Below are 23,045 nucleotides of genomic sequence, written 5' to 3'. Positions count from 1 at the left end.
AATGTCCAACTATTGGGGAAGTTCTGTAAAAATCGGTGACAAATCTGAGGAAGTGTTTGTTTACATTCAGGAAACATGAAAATGGCACTACATGATATTTGATAATTACATCCAATCTCGTTTTTATGTCATGAAAATAACATAGTACGTTTATTGAACGGTATAAATTATCGTTAAATATTTTTATTAATCGTGGATTAGAAATATTTTATTTCAATTAAAAACTATAGAAAATTTATCATAATATATTGATTTACGAAAGTCACATTGAGCAGTTTGATATAAGATATGGATGTTTACCTGGATTATATTCTTAATGATTTGTTAAAGCTGTAAAGATCATCATATCCTACGAATGAAGTTAAAGTCAAAGTATCCGTCTTTTGTTAAGGATCTTACAACTAAGGTGGAGTGTCATGATCATGATAGCACCATGGAAGAAGATACTGCATCGTCGCATGTTAAGTATTTTGTCTTTTTTAGATTAATTATTCGAGGCTGACATAGGTTGCTTATATATTTCGAATATTGCGTCGTATAAAGACTCTTAGTAGCGGTATATTAGAAGGCACGGTTTGCTTTTCAGCGAAAGATAATGCAGTACGTTTTAGGCCTAGATGACTTTACTCATGGGAGATCAACTTACTTGACATTTGTTGAGCTCCGCCCCCTACCCCCAAATACCAGTTCCCATTTAATGATGACTTCCTTCATGGGGTTCGTTGACGACTACTTTTCTTCCTGTTTCATGTGAATGTAAATCAAATGAACAAAGTTAACTCCGTTTAATAGTCAGGCCTTACATTAACGTACGGTTTGCTGGTCATCTAGGTACCTCCTACATACCCTACTTTTAGGTACCTAGTAGTACCCAAAGTTCGGCAATGGCCAACATATTTACTCCAAAGGTGAGGATCACATTGAACGGATGCAGAATAAGGAGACAGGTTATTCACGAAAAATCCGACTGCCAAATCTAACCTTACCTAATTGCTATCCTGAGACCTGACCTAACTAGAAATCTACCTTCCTAACCTGATTTAGGGCGCAATGCCATGACATTATTCGGTTGGTTCAGAGCAATTAGAGTAACTTTTGGTATTTCTAAGCAACAATGCTGCACGGACTGGGAGAATGGTTTCACAAATATGAATGCCACTAGGGCATTTTGCAGTGTTTAATACTAGCCCCTGGGATGTCAAGTACGGTAATTCTAGGCAATAGCTCCGCATGGACTGCAAGGAACGTTCCCACAAACACGACTGCCACTAGAGATTGGGGCGTCAAATTCACTTTGCTGGTTTAGTACTAGCCCCTGGGAGTTAATTACAGTCGAGCCCCAAAAATAACGGTAAATTCTTGATATGCAACCCAAATATTATTGAAAACTGTAATTTCCAAAGAAATACATGTTGCAGAGTTATTACTTAGATCTAACCCATTTACAGTCAAATGACAAAAAATAACTGGTAAATTCTTAATAAGCAACCTACTGTATAGAAAAAGTCAATTGCCAAGGAAATACCTGATGCAGAGCAATTACTTGGATCTACCTAACTTCTCTTCCATGGAAGTGTTCGCTAGGAGGCGAAATTATCAACGCCTAAACTTGTCTCCTTACTTTGCATGCTACCCAATTACATAATCAGCGAGGTTTAAGTATTTCATAATAAGGTCTCAGTATTGGACTATGGGACCAGAGTTGGAGTTGCAAAATATAATTTAAAAAAAAAAAGGGTATTTCTACAGGAGCAGTCCGCACGGACTGCAAGGAACGTAACCGTGGATATGACATCCACTAGGGATTAGGGTGTCCAATGTATTTCGCCGTGTTTAGTACTGGCAACTGGAGGGTTAATTACAGTCGTCCGAATAAATATTACTTAAAATTCTTGTTCAGTAGGTAAAACTGCATAGAAATACTGCAACTGCCATAGTCTAGGCCACCGCGGATAAGTACCCTAGATCTACCAAAAAAAGAAATGACAATGTAATCTACCATTTTGCTTTCTTTATGATTGGGATTTGCAGAATTATAAGAGAAGCAGTTGTTTTCCAGACCTAGTTTGAAAGTTCTGCAAACTTGAGCACATTGTATGTAGCCTATATGTATGTAGGTTAGTGAGTTTAAGTTTCCATTCAAATATTTGTCCTGGCACTGGCTGGAACTTCTCGGTAATATGTAAAAACGCACTGAAATTCTTGTGATTCCTGTGCACCCAGAATAGAGGAAGTCCTGGAGGTTCAAATGCTGTGGCATTGTCTACCAGCTCATGGTTTTGTTTTTGCCCCTCCTTGTTGCTATAGGTATTTTGCATGGTGTTAGCTATTATGAAAGTGAAGACTCATTCATAGGCAATATTTCCTCTGTGGTACATGGATAGTTGATTAGCCTGTGCATGCTTAAACTTAATTTTCATGGGAACTTTTAGTGGCCAGTGTTGTGTCAAACCATTGTCTCAGCCTTGAGGTAAACTTTGCAGAGGGCTGACAAACCATTGTCTTGGCCTTGAAGTAAACTTTGCAGAGGGCTAAGTATGATTTTTGAGGGTAGATGGATTCAAGTAAATGTGTAATGGGTTACTGGCTTAGTTGAAATTTTTAGCAGTGATGAACAGTCTCTTAGGATACATACTAACGCTGTATGTAGTTGTTATTTTTAGGAGAAAGGGTATTACAGTGGTCCCCCCGTAGTCGCGGGGAATGCGTATCAGACCCCCTCGTGAATAGTTATAACCCACGAATGTTTGGAACCCCTATAAAAATGCTAAAAACAGCCTATTTTGTTAGTTAAAGCTCAAGAAAAACCCACTACAAATTTTCATACTTGGTTTTTTAATAGTTTAATCACAAAAGGTGCCTTTTATGATGAAATTGATAAAAAAAACCAGGAATTTGTGGATATTTCTCATACAAAAATACCGCGAAAGTGCGAATTTTCCACGAATAATGCGGGGAAATGTTCCCGAGAGAAATCCGCGAATCTGGAGAACGCGAATATGGGGGTTCCACTGTATGTAGTTTACAGATTGCTAGGAATTGATTAATGAGATGCAGAATCAGTAGCAAGGATTAGACAACTGAGGCCCATCAGTTGAATGTGGGAGGTGAACAGATTTAGATAACACTCTAGCATAGCACATCCGATACCTTGAGTATCAGACATAAACTACTCCTGTGTGCAGACACCATTACTGGTGATGTGAGACCTCTTCTAGGAAGTGATGACACATAGCATGTGGTTGCAGTGGGAATAGGAATTCCAATAAAAAAAAAAAATGGAATTTTTGGGATTTCATCAAGTCTGTTAGGTTTTCTCCATTTGTAATCATCATTTTATGTACATCTGTACTGGTTCATGCTGCGACTGTGTTTAGCATTTCTTGTTTTCCTCTTATGGAAGCATGAATAAGAATAAGTTTATAACTAGGACGTGTAGATCATTATGTTGTCTTTTGCCTGTAGCATTTAAACATAAAAACTTTTTATTTTACAGATGAAAACTGTGAAGATACAACATGTGCTGGATGCATGAATGTTATAGAAGATGATGAGTTCTTTTCAGCCCTTGGTCAAGATTGGCACACAGACTGCTTCAGGTATGGAACTCTATACATAATAGGTTTTTCGTATTGTCTGTTCATGGATACATAAATATTTGTTCATTACAACTTTATTAATCATATGTAGCCTTTTCACCATGCAACAAAGTGAAGTTGCACCACTGTGTATTGATCAAGATTTACTTGTCTTTGTTAGTTCATATATGCATAAGTACATGTTCATTACAACCCCATTGATCATATACGTATGTATTGCCTTTCCCCTGTACAACAGAGCACAGTCTCACCAACCTGTCATTACTATGCATGCTTAGACCTCCTGTGGCACCTTGAATACCTTTCATTCTTTCGTGTGACACTATGGGGTAAACACTGTTTCATCACTTTCCCAAGATTCAGCCTCCAAGTAATGTGTAATGTATATCATTGTATGTTTATTTGTTCCTATGGGGATACTAACAGTATGCCTTTTATATATGGAGCTGTGGCGGGATCACAAGCTCAAAAAACAAGCTGCAGAATCCCCCCCCATATATACCTAATCACTCCAGCTGCCCAACTCACCCCAGTCTCACTTTCCTCTTTACACAACAAAATACACGCAGGACAATTGACCCATACCTACAAAAAAAAAAAAAACACAAAACACATGTACTTACCAACCACTCCAGATACTCTGGGCTATCCTGTGCTGTTTGCCGGTCGAGGTCGCAGAGATATCAACCACAGCAAAGACCACAATCCAACAACAAAACAACACCCAAGGACAACAACTCAACAACAACACAGCAACCAAGGACAACCACAACTCAACAACCAAGGACCACAACAACACAACAACAACAAAGGAACACAATCACACAACTCAACAACACAACAATCAAGGACTACAACAACAAAAAAGGAATACAATCACAACCCAAGACCACTGCACCACCAATCACCAACAACACAAAAAAAACCAACAACACAAAAGGCAACACACACCCACTAACAACATCAAGGAATAACAACAACAACAACCCTCAACCACAACAATCACATACAACAAAAACTCAAGAACTCAAAAGCACAACAAATCCAACAATACAGGCACAACAACTCTTGAGCAACAATATCAAACTGAACAGAACAAACAACAAATCAATAACACAACTCAACTGACTTTCAATTCCTCCAATAAACAGCTCCGGACACTACTAACCGTCACCAGCTCTCACCAAAGACTGACTAAAAACACTCACTCAAAACACAGAACTCTAACAACAACAGCACCAACAGACAGCCCAGAACTCACCAATAGCCAGTACAGTCGTTAACCATCCAACCACCAATTACTCTCTCTCTCTCTCTCTCTCTCTCTCTCTCTCTCTCTCTCTCTCTCTCTCTCTCTCTCTCTCATACACACACACACACACACACACACACACACACACACACACACACACACAGACGTTGTCAAATGGAACTCCATAACTCCTCCATAGAACATCGTACAGTGCATGCGCTGGACTGGCTGTGATCGGGATAACAAGGAAGGTTACCCAGGAGGGGAGATTGAAACTCTGACCCATGCCAACCATTGCATCCATAGCTGCCAAACAGTTAACAAGCGTTTTGCTGCATTCTTGTTCCTTATTTGCCTGTGGTTTGAATGAGTACTACTGAATTTTCCTCTGTTCTTTTGTGCTGTGGCACTTTCAGTGTGCATTTCAAGTGATTTAGCTTATCAAATTTTTGGTAATTTATTCTTGGTTTATGCTTATGGAGAATAAAATGATCAGTGCTACTTTGAAGGCTGTGGTTGACCTTGAAGTTGATTCATCTTAGTTAGTGGTAGACTCCACTCTGAGTACATTATGTGAAGGAAGGGAGCACATTTGTGGTTCCCTTTTGTGATCGGGTATTTGATCCCGTTCGAGGTAACCCCGCCCCTGACAGATCAACCATTACCCCACGTCACTTATGCCCACAAATCTCAGAAGGCCACTATTCTTCAGGACGAAGTGAAGAAGATGATGGAAAAAGGAGCTGTGCAACAAGTATGCAGTCCGGCAAAAGGCTTCTACAGCAGGATTTTCCTGGTACCCAAAGCCAACGGGGAGTGGAGGACAGTAATAGACCTGTCGACGCTGAATCTGTTTATAAGGAAAACCAGTTTCAAGATGGAAACTCCGAAAACGGTTCTACAAGCAGTCAGAATCGGATACTTTATGCTGACAGTCGATCTAAAGGACGCATACTTTCAGATACCAGTCCATCAGTCTTCAAGGAAATTTCTCCGCTTCAGTCTTGCAGGGAAAGCTTTCGAATTCAAGGTCCTGTGCTTCGGATTGACAACGTCTCCTCAAGTTTTTACAAGAGTGTTCACCCTCGTGTCGGCGTGGGCGCATGCTCAGGGGATCAGGCTAATAAGATATCTGGACGATTGGCTGGTGATAGCAAAGTCCAGGGAGAAATTACTCAGGGACAGGGCGGCCCTCCTGCAGCTTTGTCACAGCCTAGGTATTGTGGTGAATCAGCAGAAGTCGCAGTTGGATCCAAGTCAATGTTTGGAATATCTGGGAATGGTGATAGACACAACACAAGCCAAAGTATTCCCGACAGACCAAAGAATAGAGAAATGCAAACAAGTGGTGAATGCCTTTCTGGGAAAACAGACACAGCCAGCAAGACAGTGGCAGGGTGTGCTGGGAATCCTAACCTCCCTGGAGAAGCTAGTACCACAGGAAGGCTACACCTTCGGTCCCTACAATGGAGGATGAAGGAGTTTTGGTCACCAACAGTAGATCACCCGTACGAGCAAATTCCCTTGTCGGCAGAAGTGAGGAAAGACTTGCTGTGGTGGGTGAACGACGACAATCTGACAGTGGGTGTCCGCCTTCAACAATCCTCTCCAGACCTCTTGCTGTTCTCGGATGCGTCACTAGAAGGCTGGGGAGCCCATATGGAGGAGTTGATGGTGTCAGCAAAATGGAGTTGCAAGGACAGAGAACTCCATATAAACGTGCTGGAGTTGAAAGCAGCTTTTCTCTTTTAGCTCTACAGGAATTCAGGGAGAGAGTAAAGGGACACTCAGTGGTATTGATGTCAGACAACACCACAGTAGTAGCTTATATAAACAAGCAAGGAGGCCTAGTTTCTTGGCAGTTACATGTGATGACAGTTCAACTTCACCAGTAGGCTATAGAGAACCTGGTAGACATCAAGGCCAGGTATATTCCGGGAAAAAGAAACATAGTGGCCGACAAGTTGAGCCGCAGGGATCAGATTCTGGGAACGGAGTGGACAGGATGCTCATGTTGTGGGAAGGACCGATCATAGACCTATTTGCAACCAGGTACAACAAAAAGTTGGAAGTGTATTGTTCAGTAGTCCCAGACGCAGAGGCAGTAGCAGAAGATGCGCTACAACACCCCTGGGACAATCTGGACGTGTACGCATTTCCTCCATTTTGTCTAATCCGTCAGGTTCTGAACAGGGTAATGCGGTCTCAGAACCTCAAGATGACCCTGGTAGCCCCATTATGGCCGAAAGCAGAGTGGTTTCCAGACCTACTGGAACTCCTAGTAGATGGTGCCAAGAGAGTTAACTCCATGGAGCAACCTACTATGTCAGCCGCACGTGGAGAGGTACCACCAGTCGGTGAAGATTCCCTATCGCTTCACGGGTGGAGACTGTCAAGTATCTCCTCCGAGCGCGAGGGTTTTCGCAGAAAGCAGCAACTCAGATGGCAGGTAATATCAGAAAATCATCTGCGACAGTATACCAAGGAAAGTGGTCAGCATACTGTGATTGGTGTCGTAGAGGGAACTTGTCTCCACTCGGTACCACTATTCAGCAGTTAGCAGACTTTCTGATATATCTCAGAACAGAAAAACATATGTCTGTATCTGCAGTGAAGGGGTACAGGGCGGCTCTAGCCTCAGTCTTACGAATGAAAGGAGTGGACATATCGTCTTCATGGGAGTTTGGGCCATGCCCTGATGAGGAGCTTTGAACAGTCATGCCCCCAGAAGGAGCTAAAGCCCAGATGGGATCTGACCAAGGTACTGAGTAGTCTGACAAAACCCCCCTACGAACCACTAAGGCAGTCCATGGATAGGAGCCTGACCCTGAAGACAGTCTTCTTATTGGCCCTGGCTTCAACCAAAAGGGTGGGGGAGAGCTACATGGCCTCTCATATCTCATAAAGCACTCGAGAGGTTGGAGATCAATGGTATTTGAGTTTGTCCCAGAATTCGTGGCCAAGACCCAAAATCCAACAATAGTAGATGGCAGATTCGACTCCTTTACCATACCTTCCTTGGCAGACTTTGTAGACAACGACAAAGCTGAGATGCTCCTGTGCCCCGTCAGGGCACTAAGGGAGTACTTAAAGAGAACAAGGCACCTCAGGCCGGGGTGCCAGAGGTTGTTCGTAAGTACAGGACGGAACAAGAAGGAAGTGTCCAGGAATACAACATTGTTTTGGCTAAGGGAGACGATCAGAGATGCTTATACGGCAGAAGACAGAGGGTCAGATAGCCAGGTGGGAGCTAGAGCTCATGACATCAGGGGCGTGAGTGCTTCCCTGGCATTTAAGAAGAACATGTCTGTGGATAGAATTCTGAAAGCTGGTGTGTGGAAATGCCAAACAACTTTCATCTCATTTTATTTGAAAGATGTTGCCCATAGATCCTTGGACACCTTTTCCTTGGGTCCAGTGGTGGCGGCCCAACAAGTGATATAGCTCATCCAGTGCCCTGGCGGGTCAGTTGCGTTCTAGTCTAAGATGAAGGTATGAAAGTAGAATGAATGGGATGACTAGTCTTTTTTTCTTTACTACTTTCTTCCTACTCCTTTAACTACGGGCCATATGAAGGAGAGTACCGTCATGTGCTGGAACGGACTAGATGCAGGTGAGGTGGTCAGCCATACTGTGAAGCTATCTTAGGTTATGATATACTTTTCAGTAGCAACACACCCCTCTGGATAATAGGGAAAAGAGGGGTGAAGGTGGATCCAGTTGCAAGGGACAAGAGTAAACAGTAGAATGGTATCTACACCCAGTGGGGGAAAACCAATAGATCCGCTTATATCTTTGGTCCTAGGTTCATTGTCCATTCTCTTAGAATTTCCCTATATATTCGGAAATGGATAAGGTGGCAAACTCCCAGTCAGTTGTAGAGACTTACCTCCCTCCAATAGTAAGTCTATCCTAATGTTAAGACCAAAGGTTTGTTTCGTATATGAGCAAATACCAAATTTGTAACTAATTTGTATTTTGTTCATGAGACTTACTTGGCAGATATATATATAGCTGTATTCTCCGAAGTCCGACAGAATTTCAAAACTCGCGGCACACGCAGTGGGCGGCCAGGTGGTAGTACCCATTCCCGCCGCTGGGAGGCGGATATCAGGAACCATTCCCATTTTCTATTCATATTTTTTCTGTCGCCGGTCGGTAAACACCTGTTTACAGACCTCCGCCCAGGATTTTTGGATTTGACTCGTTATAAGTATCTGGATTGACTTTTGGTTTTGACTCTGGATTGTTGGATTGGCATACGCGATAGTGGACTGTTTTTGGATTTTGGATTGGCTTTTCTATGAACGTGATGTCGGGATCAAGTTCAGTGAGCTTCAGAGTGTGTGTGAGGAGTGATTGCAAGGTGAGGCTACCGAAAGCATCGGTAGACCCCCACACAGTATGTATGGGGTGTAGGGGGCATGTTTGTTTGCTAGTTGATCGTTGCATTGAATGCAAAAGTTTGACTGAGGATGAATGGAAGGTGTATGAATCCTATCGGCGTAAGTTAGAACGCGATAGGATCAGGAGGTCTTCCTCTAAGAGCGGTTCTACGAAAGGTAAGGGAAGTAACATTTCGCCTATATTAACACCAGTAGAATTTGCTTCACCTAATCCTGTGTTGTTGCCTGAGGGCCCTAGTTCTGTGTCTGGAGAAGGTAATGCCCTTTCTCTGATTCTAGAGTCATTGCGCACTCTAGAGTCCAAAGTGTTGGCCCTTGAAAACGGCTCGACTAAAGTGTGTGATCGTGCCCCACTAGTGTTGTGGAGGGGGCGTCAGATCGGCCCCATAATGCCTCTAGGTCTAGACCTCTGTCGGACTCCCAGACCTCAGGGATGGGTATGTCGAAAGCCGCAAGAGGGTTACGGGGGCTCCCCACCGATCTGGCGTCCCTTCGGTAGGACCTGTTGCTACTTCCCAGGCTGCCAAGGAGCGTGCTCAGGCTCGCATCCTAAAGGACTGTTTTTCGTCCTCCGAGGCGCCCTCCCCGCGCAAGGGGTGGAGCTCTCGGAGTGACTCGCGTCCGTTGAAAAGGACTTTTCCTAGGGAGGACGCTTTACGTCCCCTCTCTCCGCTCTCGTTGCGGTCGTCGCCTGCGTCGTATGACGCGTTTCCTCCACAGAAGAGAGGTAGGACGTCGTCCGAGGACGACGCTGAGAAGCGCTTCTCTCGCGCCTCGGAGAGGCAGGTTGCTGTTCCTGTGAGAATAAGGAGGATGCGTCCCCACCGCCCCTCGTCTTTCTTCGCATGGCGCAGCCCTTCACCTCCTCTCGGTTCTTCACCTACGAAGAGTATTCTTGCGTCGCTTCAAGACCAATTGTCGACCTTAATGGCTCGGAAGACTCGCCCAGCAGCAGTTGAGCCTAAGCGAAAGGAAGGACGCTAGACTGCCCTGTCAAGAGGCGAGGCAGTCTCCTTCTCTGTCTCCTCGTTCGTCGCTGTCTCCGCCCGCGAGTCAGGACGCCTTTGAGGACGCTCGACAGGACGCCTTGGAGGACGCGTTTGAAGACGCTCGGCAGGACGCTTTGGAAGACGCTCGTCGGGTTGCTTTGTTTGACGCTTTGCCTGTGGAGAAGGCTTTTGAGAGCGCTCAGAAGGACGCTTTGAAAGCGAAAGCTGGACGCTTGAGCGTCAAGCGTAAGGACGCTCCTCGAGAGAGACTTAGAGTTTCCTCTCTTGACGCGCAGCGAGGTCAGGACGCACTTCGTGGTTCGAGCTCTAAAGATCGACAGAAGGTCGGTCGCTTTGAAGAGGCGGATGTTAGTCTTCCTCGAAAGCCTTTGTTGAAGGCTAGACCCGTTGGGCGCACGCCCTCTCCAGAGGTTCTATCTCCTTTGCCTCTTCGGGAGGAAGGAGAACATAGTAGTCCGGCTGACTCAGTGGAGGAAGAACAGCCGTCAGTTTCGTCGGTTTCCGACTACAAGGTGCTGGTACGACTTTTACGTTCTTTGTTTGGGGAGAAGTTCCAGCCTGCAGCTCCTAAGTCTCCGCCCTCTCAGTTTTCGTCTTCGAAGTCGGGCAAGGTTTCGGAAGTGGTGGAGAGAAGACTTCCTTGTCCACTAGAGAGCATTCAAGAAATTGCAGGACTGGATGGAACGTCGAAAGGATCAGGGCAAGTCGACTTTCGCCCTTTCCTCCTTCAAGACTGAGTGGGAGAGGCTGGCATTTGGTATGACCAAATCGGAAGTAGGAGTTAAGATCCCGTCTTCTTCCCAAGGGGACTTTGCTAGTCTGGTAGACGCCCAGAAAGAGATCCCTTTTGTCGTCCGCGAAGATTTCTTGGACACCAACGGAGATCGACCATCACATGAAAGGTCTGTTAAAGACTCTGGAAGTCTTTAACTTCCTAGACTGGTGCCTAGGAGCCCTGGATCTTCAATCTAGGAGTCCTGATTCTTTGAGTCTGGGGGAGCTGTCCAATGTGTTGTCATGCATGGACAAGGCCGTCAGGGATGGTTCTTCGGAAGAGTTAGTGTCTCATTTCGGCACTGCTTTCCTTAAGAAGAGAGCGCTCTTATGCAATTTCACAGCGAAGTCTGTTTCTGCATCGCAGAAAGCAGAGCTTCTCTTTGCACCTCTTTCGAGCCATCTCTTCCCCCAGGCTATGGTAAGGGACCTGGCAGTGAGCCTACAAGAGAAGGCTACCCAGGATCTCTTGGCCCAGTCTTCTAGACGTCCTGCAGTCCCTATCACGTCGTCGTCTGGACGACCTCCTAGGAAGGTTAAACCCTTTCGGAGCGCTCCTCCCTCGAGAGCTGCTCTCGAGAGAGGACTTGCAAGAGGAAGAGGTTCCTTCAAACCTAAATCCTCGAAATGAAAAGAAAGTCCTTCAGATGCCTGTCGGAGCCAGGCTAAAGTTCTTTGCGGGGGCGTGGAGAGAGAGAGATACAGATGCGTGGTCCCTCAAGATAGTAGAACAGGGGTACAAGATCCCCTTGTAGACCCTCCTCCTCTTTCACGACTCCCAGAGATCTTTCCCGTCGTATCAAGGGGAGAAAACAGCAGGTTCTTTTAGATCTTTTGGAACAAATGATCTCGAAAAGAGCGGTGGAGCAGGTCCTAGACCTGGGGTCACCAGGATACTACAACAGACTTTTCCTGGTACCGAAACAGTCGTCGGGGTGGCGTCCAGTCTTGGACGTAAGCAGCCTGAATCTTTTCGTAGAAAAGAAAAAATTCAAGATGGAAACACCTCAGTCGGTTCTGGAGCCTAAGACGGGCGACTGGATGGTGTCCTTGGACCTACAGGACGCATACTTTCACGTGCCTATCCACCCTCTTTCAAGGAAGTTTCTGAGGTTTATGCTAAGGGACAAAGTTTGGCAATTCCGAGCCCTTTGTTTCGGTTTAAGCGGCGGTCCTTCCGATGGTATTTACCATGCTCATGAAGAACGTAGCGAGATGGTTACATTCTGCAGGAATAAGAGTGTCCCTGTATCTCGACGATTGGCTTATCAGAGCATCGTCAGAAGAAAGGTGTCTGAAGGACCTTCACTTCACGTTGGCCTTGGCGAAGTCCCTGGACTTCTAGTCAACCTCGAAAAAGTCGCATCTGACCCCAACACAGTCCATCGTGTATCTGGGGATTCAGATGGATTCAGTGGCTTTTCGAGCGTTTCCGTCCCAGGAACGACAGCTGCAAGGCTTAGAGAAAGTCTCGGCATTCTCCTGGGGGAAGGAAGCTTGCTCGGCGGGAATGGATGAGTCTGCTGGGAACCATTTCCTCGCTGGAAAAGTTTGTTTCCCTGGGAAGACTACACCTCAGACCTCTCCAGTTTTTCTTAGCAGACGAATGGAGAGTCAGAGAGGATCTGGATGCAACCCTTTTCATCACCAAATCGGTGAAGAACCATCTAAGATGGTGGTTAGATCCTCGGAAGTTTCGAGAGGGGTTGTCCCTAACGCTTCTGAGCAGACCTAGTGTTGTTTTCCGACGCTTCGGTGTCGGGATGGGGAGCAACACTGGGAGGGGAGGAAGTGTCAGGCACCTGGAGGGGGGAACAGGTGTCCTGGCACATCAATGTAAAGGAACTAGCGGCAGTTTTTCTGGCGCTACAGTTCTTCCAACAAAAGGTTGCAGAGAAAGTAGTCCAAGTCAACTCGGACAACACCACAGCCCTGGCGTACCTAAAGAAGCAGGGAGGTACACACTCCGTCCTCTGTTTTATTTAGCGAGGGAGATTCTGCTGTGGGCAGATGCGAGACGGATAAGGATCCTGACGAGATTTATCGCAGGAGTCCAGAACGTCAGAGCAGACCTTCTCAGCCGACAAGATCAGATCCTGCCGACGGAATGGACGTTGCACCAGGACGTCTGTCGAGAGCTCTGGAGACTGTGGGGGTGTCCGTTAGTCGACCTCTTTGCGACGTCGAGAACAAAGAGGTTGCCTCTTTATTGCTCTGTGCTGGATCCGGGAGCAGTCGCGATAGACGCACTGCTCTGGGACTGGACGAACCTGGACTTATATGCCTTCCCGCCATTCAAGATCATGGGGGAAGTAGTAAGGAAGTTCGCGGCATCGGAGGGGACGAGGTTGACCCTGATCGCCCCGATGTGGCCCGCGAAAGAATGGTTCACAGAGGTAATGTCATTCATCATAGACTTTCCGAGGACATTGCCCTGGAGGAAAGATCTACTCAGACAGCCCCACTTCGCAAGATATCACCGAAACCTCTCCGCTCTGGGTCTGACTGCGTTCAGACTATCGAAAAAACTGGCCAGAGCGAGAGGTTTTTCTAAAGCAGCCTGCAAAGGCGATCGCCAATGCTAGGAGAACGTCCTCGAGAGCTGTTTACCAGTCGAAGTGGGCTTCCTTCAGGGCATGGTGTAGAAAGGAGAGAATTTCCTCTTCCTCTACCTCTGTGAGCCAGATAGCCGATTTCCTGCTATTTTTAAGAAATGTGCAGAAGCTGGCGGTCCCGACCATCAAGGGATATAAGAGCATGCTGTCGGCAGTCTTCCGACACAGGGGACTAGACCTGTCTGATAACAGGGATCTTCACGATCTCCTGAGATCCATTTGAGACATCCAAGATACCTCAGGCGAGGCCTCCTTCTTGGAACCTGGATTTAGTCCTTAGACTGTTAATGTCGAGTCCTTTCGAACCTCTACATGAAGCGTCTCTTAGGAACTTGACTAAGAAGGCTCTTTTCCTAACTGCTCTGGCGACGGCGAAGAGAGTTAGCGAAATTCAGGCCATTTGTAAGAGAGTGGGCTTCAAAGGGGACAATGCTGTCTGCTCTTTGAGTCCCACTTTCTTAGCAAAGAATGAAAACCCGTCGAACCCTTGGCCAAGGAGCTTTGAAATCAAGGGTATGACAAGCCTTGTGGGCCAAGAACCTGAGAGAGTCCTGTGCCCTGTCAGGGCTCTAAAGTTTTATGTCCACAAGACTAAAGAAGTACGAGGTCCCTCAGATAATCTCTGGTGTTCGGTTAAACGACCCGATATACCGTTATCCAAGAACGCTTTGGCGTTCTTTCTGAGGGACGTCATTAAAGAGGCTCATTCGTCTTCCACACAGATCGATTTGAGCCTCTTGCGAGTGAAAGCTCACGAGGTCAGAGCTGTTGCAACCTCGCTTGCCTTCCAAAGGAACATGTCGATCAAGGACATCCTTGACGCCACCTTTTGGAGGAGCATTCAGTATTCGCCTCACAATACTTGAGAGATGTGAGAACGATATACGAGGACTGTTGTTCTCTTGGGCCATACGTTCTGCAGACACAGTCTTGGGGGCTGAAGGTAGCTCTCTCCCTATCCCTTAGTTAGGTTTAGGTTAGTTTTTAGTTGATGTGTTTTTTGGTTGTGGTGAGGCTTTGGTGAAGACCTCCCATCTTTTAGCTTAGTGTTCAGGGGGTCTTTGTTAGTTGGTCAGGTGGTGGTCAGTTGCTTCGTTGCCCTCATTTGTATGGCTCTATGCTCTTGTCACATTGAGGTCACGTCCCCGTTGACAGAGCATTTCAGAGCGCACCAGCACTACAGGTCTCCACCTGGCTGGCAACTCTGATTAAGCACAAGCAGGCTGTAGTGACAGTAATCACAGAGTCTACTTTGCTAACAGGTGAGGAACCAAGGTGTATATCATCTACTTAATTTAAGTTTCCTACAAATCCTATTCTGTCTCTTCCCACCATCCGAAGGTGGGATTCAGCTATATATATATCTGCCAAGTAAGTCTCATGAACAAAATGTTATTGTTATAATACAATTAAGTTTGTTCATACTTACTGGCAGATATATATAATTAAGTGCCCACCCACCTCCCCTCAGGAGACAGTGGCACTGATAAAATATGAATAGAAAATGGGAATGGTTCCTGATATCCGCTCCCAGCGGCGGGAATGGGTACTACCACCTGGCCGCCCACTGCGTGTGCCGCGAGTTTTGAAAATTCTGTCGGACTTCGGAGAATACAGCTATATATATATCTGCCAGGTAAGTATGAACAAACTTAATTGTATTATAACAATAACATTTTTCATAACTAACAAACCTGAGGTCTTCACAGGTAAAGGCCCACCTCGAACCACCCCTCTAGCAGTCTAAACTGGGTTAGAAATATAACTGGTGGGTCACAGGTAGCCGTGGGCATTCTGGGTATACATGCCCCGTGACCTGGTATAGATGCCATTAGTCCCTGGATCTCACAAGTGTAATTTTAATTCTACCGGTTTCCAGCTTGGCGCTAGTAAATCCTAATGTTAAGGCCTCAGGTTTGTTAGTTATGAAAAATACAAATTAGTTACAAATATGGTATTTTTCAGTGGGAGCATCATGCTCAAAGGCAAAGGAAGCCTATGGGGCTCTCAGATTCTTCCCTTAACAGTGGGCCTACTCCCGAAGTGACACCAAGTTCTTCTAGAACATTCCAGATGCCTGTTTCCATTCCACTCCCTCCCCAAGTGCTTCCACTTCTGAGCATAAAAAGGCTTTTATTTCTTCCATCAAACCCATTCAGCCCTCCTCAGATGATAGAAAGCCGAATATTTATTTAGCTTCAATAATTCAATTAAGGAAGGCTAGGCCTCCTTGCAATATTGGTGGTAAATCCTCTGTTTTGGCCTTTCTGGAATTCTTGATCTGAGCTAGTGTGAACAGTAAGTGTTGTTTGTCAATCCCCTGCTTGTAGCCCCCCCCCCCCCTCCCCCCCACCTACCTCCAGCTGGGGGATGCTCTTCCTGTAGCTGAGAATGTGGAAGTGCTAATTCCCCACATTCAGCCTCCCCTTCCTCACTGTTGAGTAGGTCGTATTGACAGAGGAGGAGGGTGAGATCCCATTCCTCCCCTAGCCTTGTCTCCTTCTCTCTCCTCCTGCTATTCATCTTCAAGCTACAGGTTTAGTAACAAGATCCAAGTCTTATAAGAAGAGTTCTCATTACCTTATGAATCTATTTTTTTTAGTGTAGAAGGCATAGTAGGGACTGTGGGACACTTTCGGGTGACTGCCATTCTTGTTGGAGGTGCATTGTCTCCTGTTTGCCTTTAGTTGATAGATGTACACTGGCTTCTTGTTACTATTAGGATAGTGCCTCTTCCTCCCATTGTTCCCAGTCCAGGTCTCCTAGCAGGGGTTAGGAACAATTGCGCCTGCCAAGAGCTTGCCCATCATGCCTTTGGGGGTGCAGACGACTCCGTGTTTTCCTCCCCAACCCTGATAAATTGCCGAATTAGAAAAGAGAATGATAGACTTAGAAGAGAGTAAAGAGTACAGCTACTCATGCATCTATGTTTTCTTTAGAATTGACACCTGATCAAGAAGATAGAGATGAATAATCAGATTCTTCTGTAGTGGATATACGTAGATCCTTTTACACCTAAATGCCAACTCAGTAGGTTAGATTTAAAGCAATCAGATGTTGACTCTGTTGAACTGGGTATGCATTGTGGAACCTTTTCTTACTTTCAAGTCTTCAGATTTGTGTAACAGGATTCATTTACATGGAATAGGGGTAATTATGGTTAATGAATTTCATAAACAGACCTTGTTTATATGCTGAAATGTTGAGTCTTGTAATATATTTTAATTTTCTTTTTATCTCTACAGATGCAGTGCCTGTGATATTACATTGAACAACTGGTACTTTGAGAAAGATGGACTCCTTTTCTGCAAAAATGATTATTGGAAGAAATATGGAGAATCATGTCAAGATTGTGGACAGGTAAGTGTTATAGTTTAGGTTATAAAACTTCAATTAAAAAAAAATTATCCAATCCCTTGAGAGGGCAATGAGATTAGATGTTTTTCATATGGCTGAACCCTTGATTGCATTTATCATAATGATTGACACGGAGTTTTCATCTAAAATTAGTGGAATGAATTTTCTCTACTCTCCACTGCCCTGTGTTATTCCTGCTTGAACTCCAATTGGGTTTAGGTTTGAACTCCAATTAGGTAGTATAGGTTTCCAATGGTATCATTTTTTCCCTGGTTTCCTAGGCATTCCTGTATGCCTTCATAGTGTCTATGCTGTGTTGACTACTTTTTTAATCAAATGATTTTTGTCCCTTCTAATCACATGTCTGAACCATTTCAGTTTTTGAGATGTCAAGTCTATTTTTAAGTTTTCTAGTCTGCAGATAATCTCTAGACAACAACCTTTCTATACCACTACCTAATTTGTGAATAATCTTCCCCAATGTACTCTGGCCATGAAAACCTAGTGCATTTTCCTTGTCAGTGCCCATGTTTTTATGCATAGAATAGCACTTGTAGTGGAACACTGTTTCTTATGTCAAACAGATGAAGGTTCATTTATATAAGATTACTGTGGTGGCAATGAAATAAGTTCATATCAGAATGACTGCATTTTTTCACCCACCAAATTAAGTTTTATTCATAAGAAATAACTACATGTAGTTCAGACTGGGAGTAGTTCATTTTGATAGTAGGAACTGGTGAAGGATACTGTCATGTATATAACATCCATCTAATACGGTAGCTTAGGCACTTTGCTGACCTTATAGTTTAATGTTCATATAAAATGAAATGTTTATTGTGGGAAACTGAAAAGTTCTGTAAAATGTTTATTCTATTTTCGATGATTTTTTTATTTTTACTAAAACATTTTGTATATTTTAGATAATCACAGGTCCAGTCATGGTTGCAGGGGACCACAAATTTCATCCAGAATGCTTTGTGTGTGATTCATGTTCTGCATTTATCGGAGATGGAGAATCTTATGCTCTTGTTGAAAGGTCTAAATTATACTGGTAAGTTTGGGATTTAAACACTGTATTTTGATGGTAAATGAATAAAAGCTAAACGTCCTTGGCCATTTGAAGAAATTTGTAGGTATTTTCATTGTTATAGAGAGAAAGGGGTGAGGTTTGAAAAGCTGTTACTTGGCTTTATTAGCTTAGTTTATTGTAGGCATCATTTCTCTTTCTAATGATTTTTTTTCTCTTATTGTCTTGGTTATAAAATGATGGAAACATTCCTCTTTTTATCATGGGATCTTTGCAATGATTTGGAAGAAGGCAAGATGGTCATTAATTAAATAAACAAGCTTTCATTGCACAAAATACCCATTTGGTGTACAGTGAATATAAAAGATAGAATTGAATAAAAGTAGCTGATATAATTTAAAAAGTTAGATATAGCAGTATAGTAGAGCCTGTTTCTTTAAGGTAGCATAATTCTTAACACTGGCAGGTGAGATATTTTCAGCCATTTTTTACTTGAAAGGAAATAAAAATACTTCTGGTAATGAGTCATATAATATTGAGGGACCTCAGTAATAAGAATCTGTTTCTCTAAAAAAAAAAAGTATTGTGCACTCGCTAACGTAAGGATTGCTGATCTACAGTAGTTTCATTATCTCTTTTCAGCGGACAATGCTATAAAAGACAGATGCAGCCATTGAATAAATCTTCCTCTTTCACCAAGAAACCTCATAGTATACAACTGATTGGTAAGTGTAATTTTTCACCAATTGTATTGAGTAAGATAGTTTCATGTGACATGTTATCAAAACACATCCGTTATAGGCTTTTAATAATTATTCTATACTAGTAGTAACTATACTCGGTTTTTTTCCATCTGTCCATCCGCCTGTGGTGTTTTCGCATGGTAACACTGCGTCTCGGGCTTTAAATAGTTACGCTATGTGTAAGTTTTAGGTACATAAAAGGATATCTGGGTGTACATTTGCAACTGAAAAGTGTTTTAATAATTTACTGTATGCGAATTACACCGTTAATATTCGAAATAAGATATCATTTAAAGTCCGGGACGCAGTGTTACCATGCGCAAACACCACAGGCGGATGGACAGATGGAAAAGAACAGAGTATAGGCAGTGTTTTGCTGCTGTCTCTTGAGACCCAAAATCATTAATAACTAAATAGCAGGCATTGTGAAGTAATGAATCTGATAGCAACAAATTGAAACAGATTGATTCAACTGTTGGATTGTGGTGTCCTTTCCAAAAAGAACTCTGCAGTGTGGTAATTTTATTCTGACCTAAAGTAGGTTATATCAGTCTGACTCTAGATATTTGATAAGTAACCCATGTTAACCAATCCATACATACAATGAATTTCAGATATCACAAAATTTAACATATTTAATGACCCTAATTTTCATCCAACAATGCACATGAAGTATTAGTGACTAATCCATGAAACAGATTTCTTCAATATTTTCAGCATTTTTTGCTTATCCAATTATTGAAATACTGTATTAATGAGTTGCGATATATTAGATAAAATGTAATTTAACCTAAGAATAAATCCTGTGGGGTAGTCTTCAGTTAAGATTGTTAACTCGGTAATTGGTCACATGACTTAAAGAATGAAGCAGTGAACTAGCACTAGAGACTGGAATCTTTCCAGGCTTGTTCATGACTGCCAGTGTCTTGGGTTTTGTTGATTACAAAATGGACTAATTATAAGTAATGGGTTTGTAAGAAAAATTATTTAAAAAATTTACACATGAATAAAAGCCTTTCCCATGTAATTTATAATACTTGCCAAAACACAAATAAACCTAAACAACAGTGGAGCATGAATATAAAACTTGTATTTTTTGCCATATGTTATATTAATTTGTAAAATAGTTTCAGCATTCAAGTAATCATATAATAAAAATGTTGAATTTTGAAGTCACTTAATGAGTTATATTGGATAGGAAAGGTATAACTGTAGTTATTGCATTAAATTTTTACCTAATTCTGTTTTAAATTTAGAAAATATCAGATGTTGGCTAAGGAAAAAATAATGTTGTTATAGACTAAGGGCAAGCATGTGACAAGCCTTGGGCGAGAAATATAGAAAGGGCACAGAGTATACAAGGTCATGGAGTATCAAGTCAGTGATTTGGTTGCGAATAGGAGAGGAGTATATTAGATGAATCAGTAATGAAGGAAAATATGCCCAAAAGACAGAACCTATATAAAAACTTCTCAAAATCAACCTGAAGAAGAGGTTGTGTGTCGTCACCTATAAATCAGAAGCTGGGAATGATTTTAGAAAGGAATAATGCTTCAGAGCGGGAAGTTTAGTTAGAAAACTTGAGTGACACGACAGTTGAAAAGAATGCTGTCAGTAGATCCAGTGTTGCACAGGTAGGTAGGTATTTGGGATCATACAAATAGTTATTTGTTAACTGGATTTATCTTTGGCCTTGAACATCTAAAGAATTTCATGCTCTACTTACTCATTTACTGAGGAATAGTACACTTATTGCCAAGTGATTAGGTGCCTCCACTTTTCGTTTAGATGGCTGTGATTTCAGGCTGAAAGTAGTGTACGGTGTAGAGCCCTTATTTTCAAAATTAGATTTACAGTTTAATACATTTTATATCAAATTATGTAATGTTTCAGAATTACCTGCTAAGTCAGCTAACCAACGTAGGATCAAGTTAAGTGTCGACTCTAGAAAGGGCTTCCCGTTGGCTGGCTTAAGTAATTGCAGAGGCTTACGTATTGCAGAGTAAGTGTATTTTGCACTAAAGTTATTTGCTTTTTTTGAATTTATTTATTATACCATCCCTCTGCTCTCTCTCTTTTTCTTAAGAAAATTGTAACTTCCAGACTTCACACAAAAAAAAAAAAAGGACGGAAGACATGCGTTACTGACAGAGTAATCTTCTTAACAGAAATAACATTTGGCAAGATGATAGGCAACTGAGTAATTTCTTGTAACTTTACATGTTGTATTGTAAATAAGACGGCATAGTAAATTCTTCTTTTGGTACCAGACTGTAGGATTTTCCATGCTTTATCCCCAAAGGGTATTTCCATTATTGTTCCAGAGGCCGTCTAAATAACATGATATCTATCGATTTGAAGTGGTTTTGCTCTGGTTCAAGCATTGATGTTGATAATTTTGTATAGAAATAGTCCTGAATTTGTTTTAAATGCAGGTAATTGTTCATACACGAAACAAACCTTCGGTCTTAACATTAGGATTTACTAGCGCCAAGCTGGAAACCGGTAGAATTAAAATTACACTTGTGAGATCCAGGGACTAATGGCATCTATACCAGGTCACGGGGCATGTATACCCAGAATGCCCACGGCTACCTGTGACCCATCAGTTATTTTCCTACCGCCTTTAAGATAAGACGTGTTACTGTCTATCTCATTTAAAGCCGGTTTTTCAGTTTGCCCGTTCTTTATCCATTTCATTTTTTATTTTTCATTCCTTTTCTTTCTCCAAGCGTGATCAGTGTGTGGTAAGAGTGTATACGTGGTATGATGGAGAATTTTGCCTCAACATCGGGATCGTCTACCGCTTCGAAGAGGAGACAAAGGAAATGCCCAGGAGTCAGTGGCTTCCCTTGTTCTAGGTTCCTAACCTCGGTGTCGACGGATCCTCATCCAACGTGTAGTAGGTGCAGGGAAAACGTATGTACGGTTACTAATCCGTGTTCTGTTTGTCGCGGTTGGTCGGTGGAACAGTGGAAGAAGTTCTATGGGAAAAGCCAATACAAAAGAAAGGGGTGACGCCATCTTTGGATGACCAAACCTTACCGGCTTCTTTTGTATCGGTAATAAACCAGGCTGCTCCATATGTTTCTCCACCTGCTTTTGAATTGTCTCATACCCCTTCGGTTTCTCCTAGCGGTTCTGTATCGGAAACGTCAGGAGGGGCCTTGGGTAATTTTATGAATAATTTGCACTCTCCTTTGTTCCCAGCAAGTAGAGGGGGAGATCCGCCATCTTTGTTCCAGGCTCCTGCTACGCAAGCGCATAGGTTAGATGGTACGTGGTCAGCGCTAGGCCTACCAGGCGTACCAACCTTGGATGGTCTGCTTGCGCATTATATGACGTCACGTTCCAGCAGGGTCCGGCAGCGCTGAATGTTCCCTCATCCCCCGGGCTTGCAATTTTATGGGAATTAATGCCGCTGCTTCTCCATCCCACTCAGTATTTACAGCGATGCAGAACGTGGGAGGTAATTGGCAGCAAACGTGCGGTTACCAGCAGAAACCTCTCAGTCTCTCCCTACGAGAGCGATGACGTCACAACATACGTCACACTCTGAGATGGCAGGCGTGATGACGTCACAGACCGATCTCGGGCCTTTTTCGCTGCACCAGACGCTAATACGCCTTCTGATCCGTCAATGCCAAACTGGTAATGCAGAAGTTACAGGATTATAGAGGAGAGAATGAATAAGAGAGACAAAAAGAAAAAGTGTGATTCGCCTTCTTCGTCTTCTTCCTCTAGTTCGGCGTCATCGCTAAGTCCGATAACGTCACGGCGAGCGCCAGTCAAGCGTTGGAGGAGGATTCGGGAGTTCCTAGCGGATCCTCGGCCAAGAGGAGAAGAATCAATTCTTCCTCTTCTTCGGACGAAGACTGTCATTTCCAAGTCAGCAAGAAGGTCGGAAAATCAGTGGCTATTAAGCACAAGGTTGCCAGACGAAGCCGTTCGCAAGAGTCCGAACAAGCGAGAGAGGTGACGGCCGGCGAGCTAGCGGCCGAGGCGGAGTTGCCAGTTCGGATCGCAAAAACTGCGATACCTCTGGTAAAATCGACGTTGGCGGCGAAAGGTGCAGCAGAGGATGGAATGCAGGTCCCAGTTTCGCCCGTAAGGCCGTTCAAAATACGTACGAAGGACGATAAGGCTCCTATTAAAAGTACGAAAAATAGAGAGTTGGCAACCTCGGCGGATACGTTCGTGGAAGGCAGTGTCCGTCTGGATAGAAGGCCGAGGCCGGGCTCGCCGCCGCCTCGAAAACG

At 43.6% G+C, this 23,045-nt stretch overlaps 1 protein-coding gene across 5 annotated transcripts in view; it reads left to right on the top strand.

Moving 5' to 3' along the window:
• Positions 1 to 413: 413 nt before the first annotated feature.
• Positions 414 to 23,045, top strand: part of LOC135223453 (LIM domain kinase 1-like) — an 81,719-nt gene continuing 59,087 nt past the window's right edge. For all 5 annotated transcript variants that reach the window (XM_064261860.1, XM_064261858.1, XM_064261859.1 and 2 more), the window contains exons 1-6: positions 414 to 461; positions 3,497 to 3,599; positions 16,902 to 17,016; positions 17,937 to 18,067; positions 18,686 to 18,768; positions 20,680 to 20,788. In XM_064261860.1, coding sequence (XP_064117930.1) covers positions 434 to 461; positions 3,497 to 3,599; positions 16,902 to 17,016; positions 17,937 to 18,067; positions 18,686 to 18,768; positions 20,680 to 20,788 — 569 coding nt within the window. In that variant the 5' untranslated portion in view covers positions 414 to 433. The remainder of the gene's footprint in view (positions 462 to 3,496; positions 3,600 to 16,901; positions 17,017 to 17,936; positions 18,068 to 18,685; positions 18,769 to 20,679; positions 20,789 to 23,045) is intronic.

The sequence above is a fragment of the Macrobrachium nipponense genome, chromosome 10, assembly GCF_015104395.2.
Source record: "Macrobrachium nipponense isolate FS-2020 chromosome 10, ASM1510439v2, whole genome shotgun sequence".
Classification (NCBI taxonomy): Eukaryota; Metazoa; Arthropoda; class Malacostraca; order Decapoda; family Palaemonidae; genus Macrobrachium; species Macrobrachium nipponense.
This window is presented reverse-complemented; position numbering and strand designations above follow the sequence as displayed.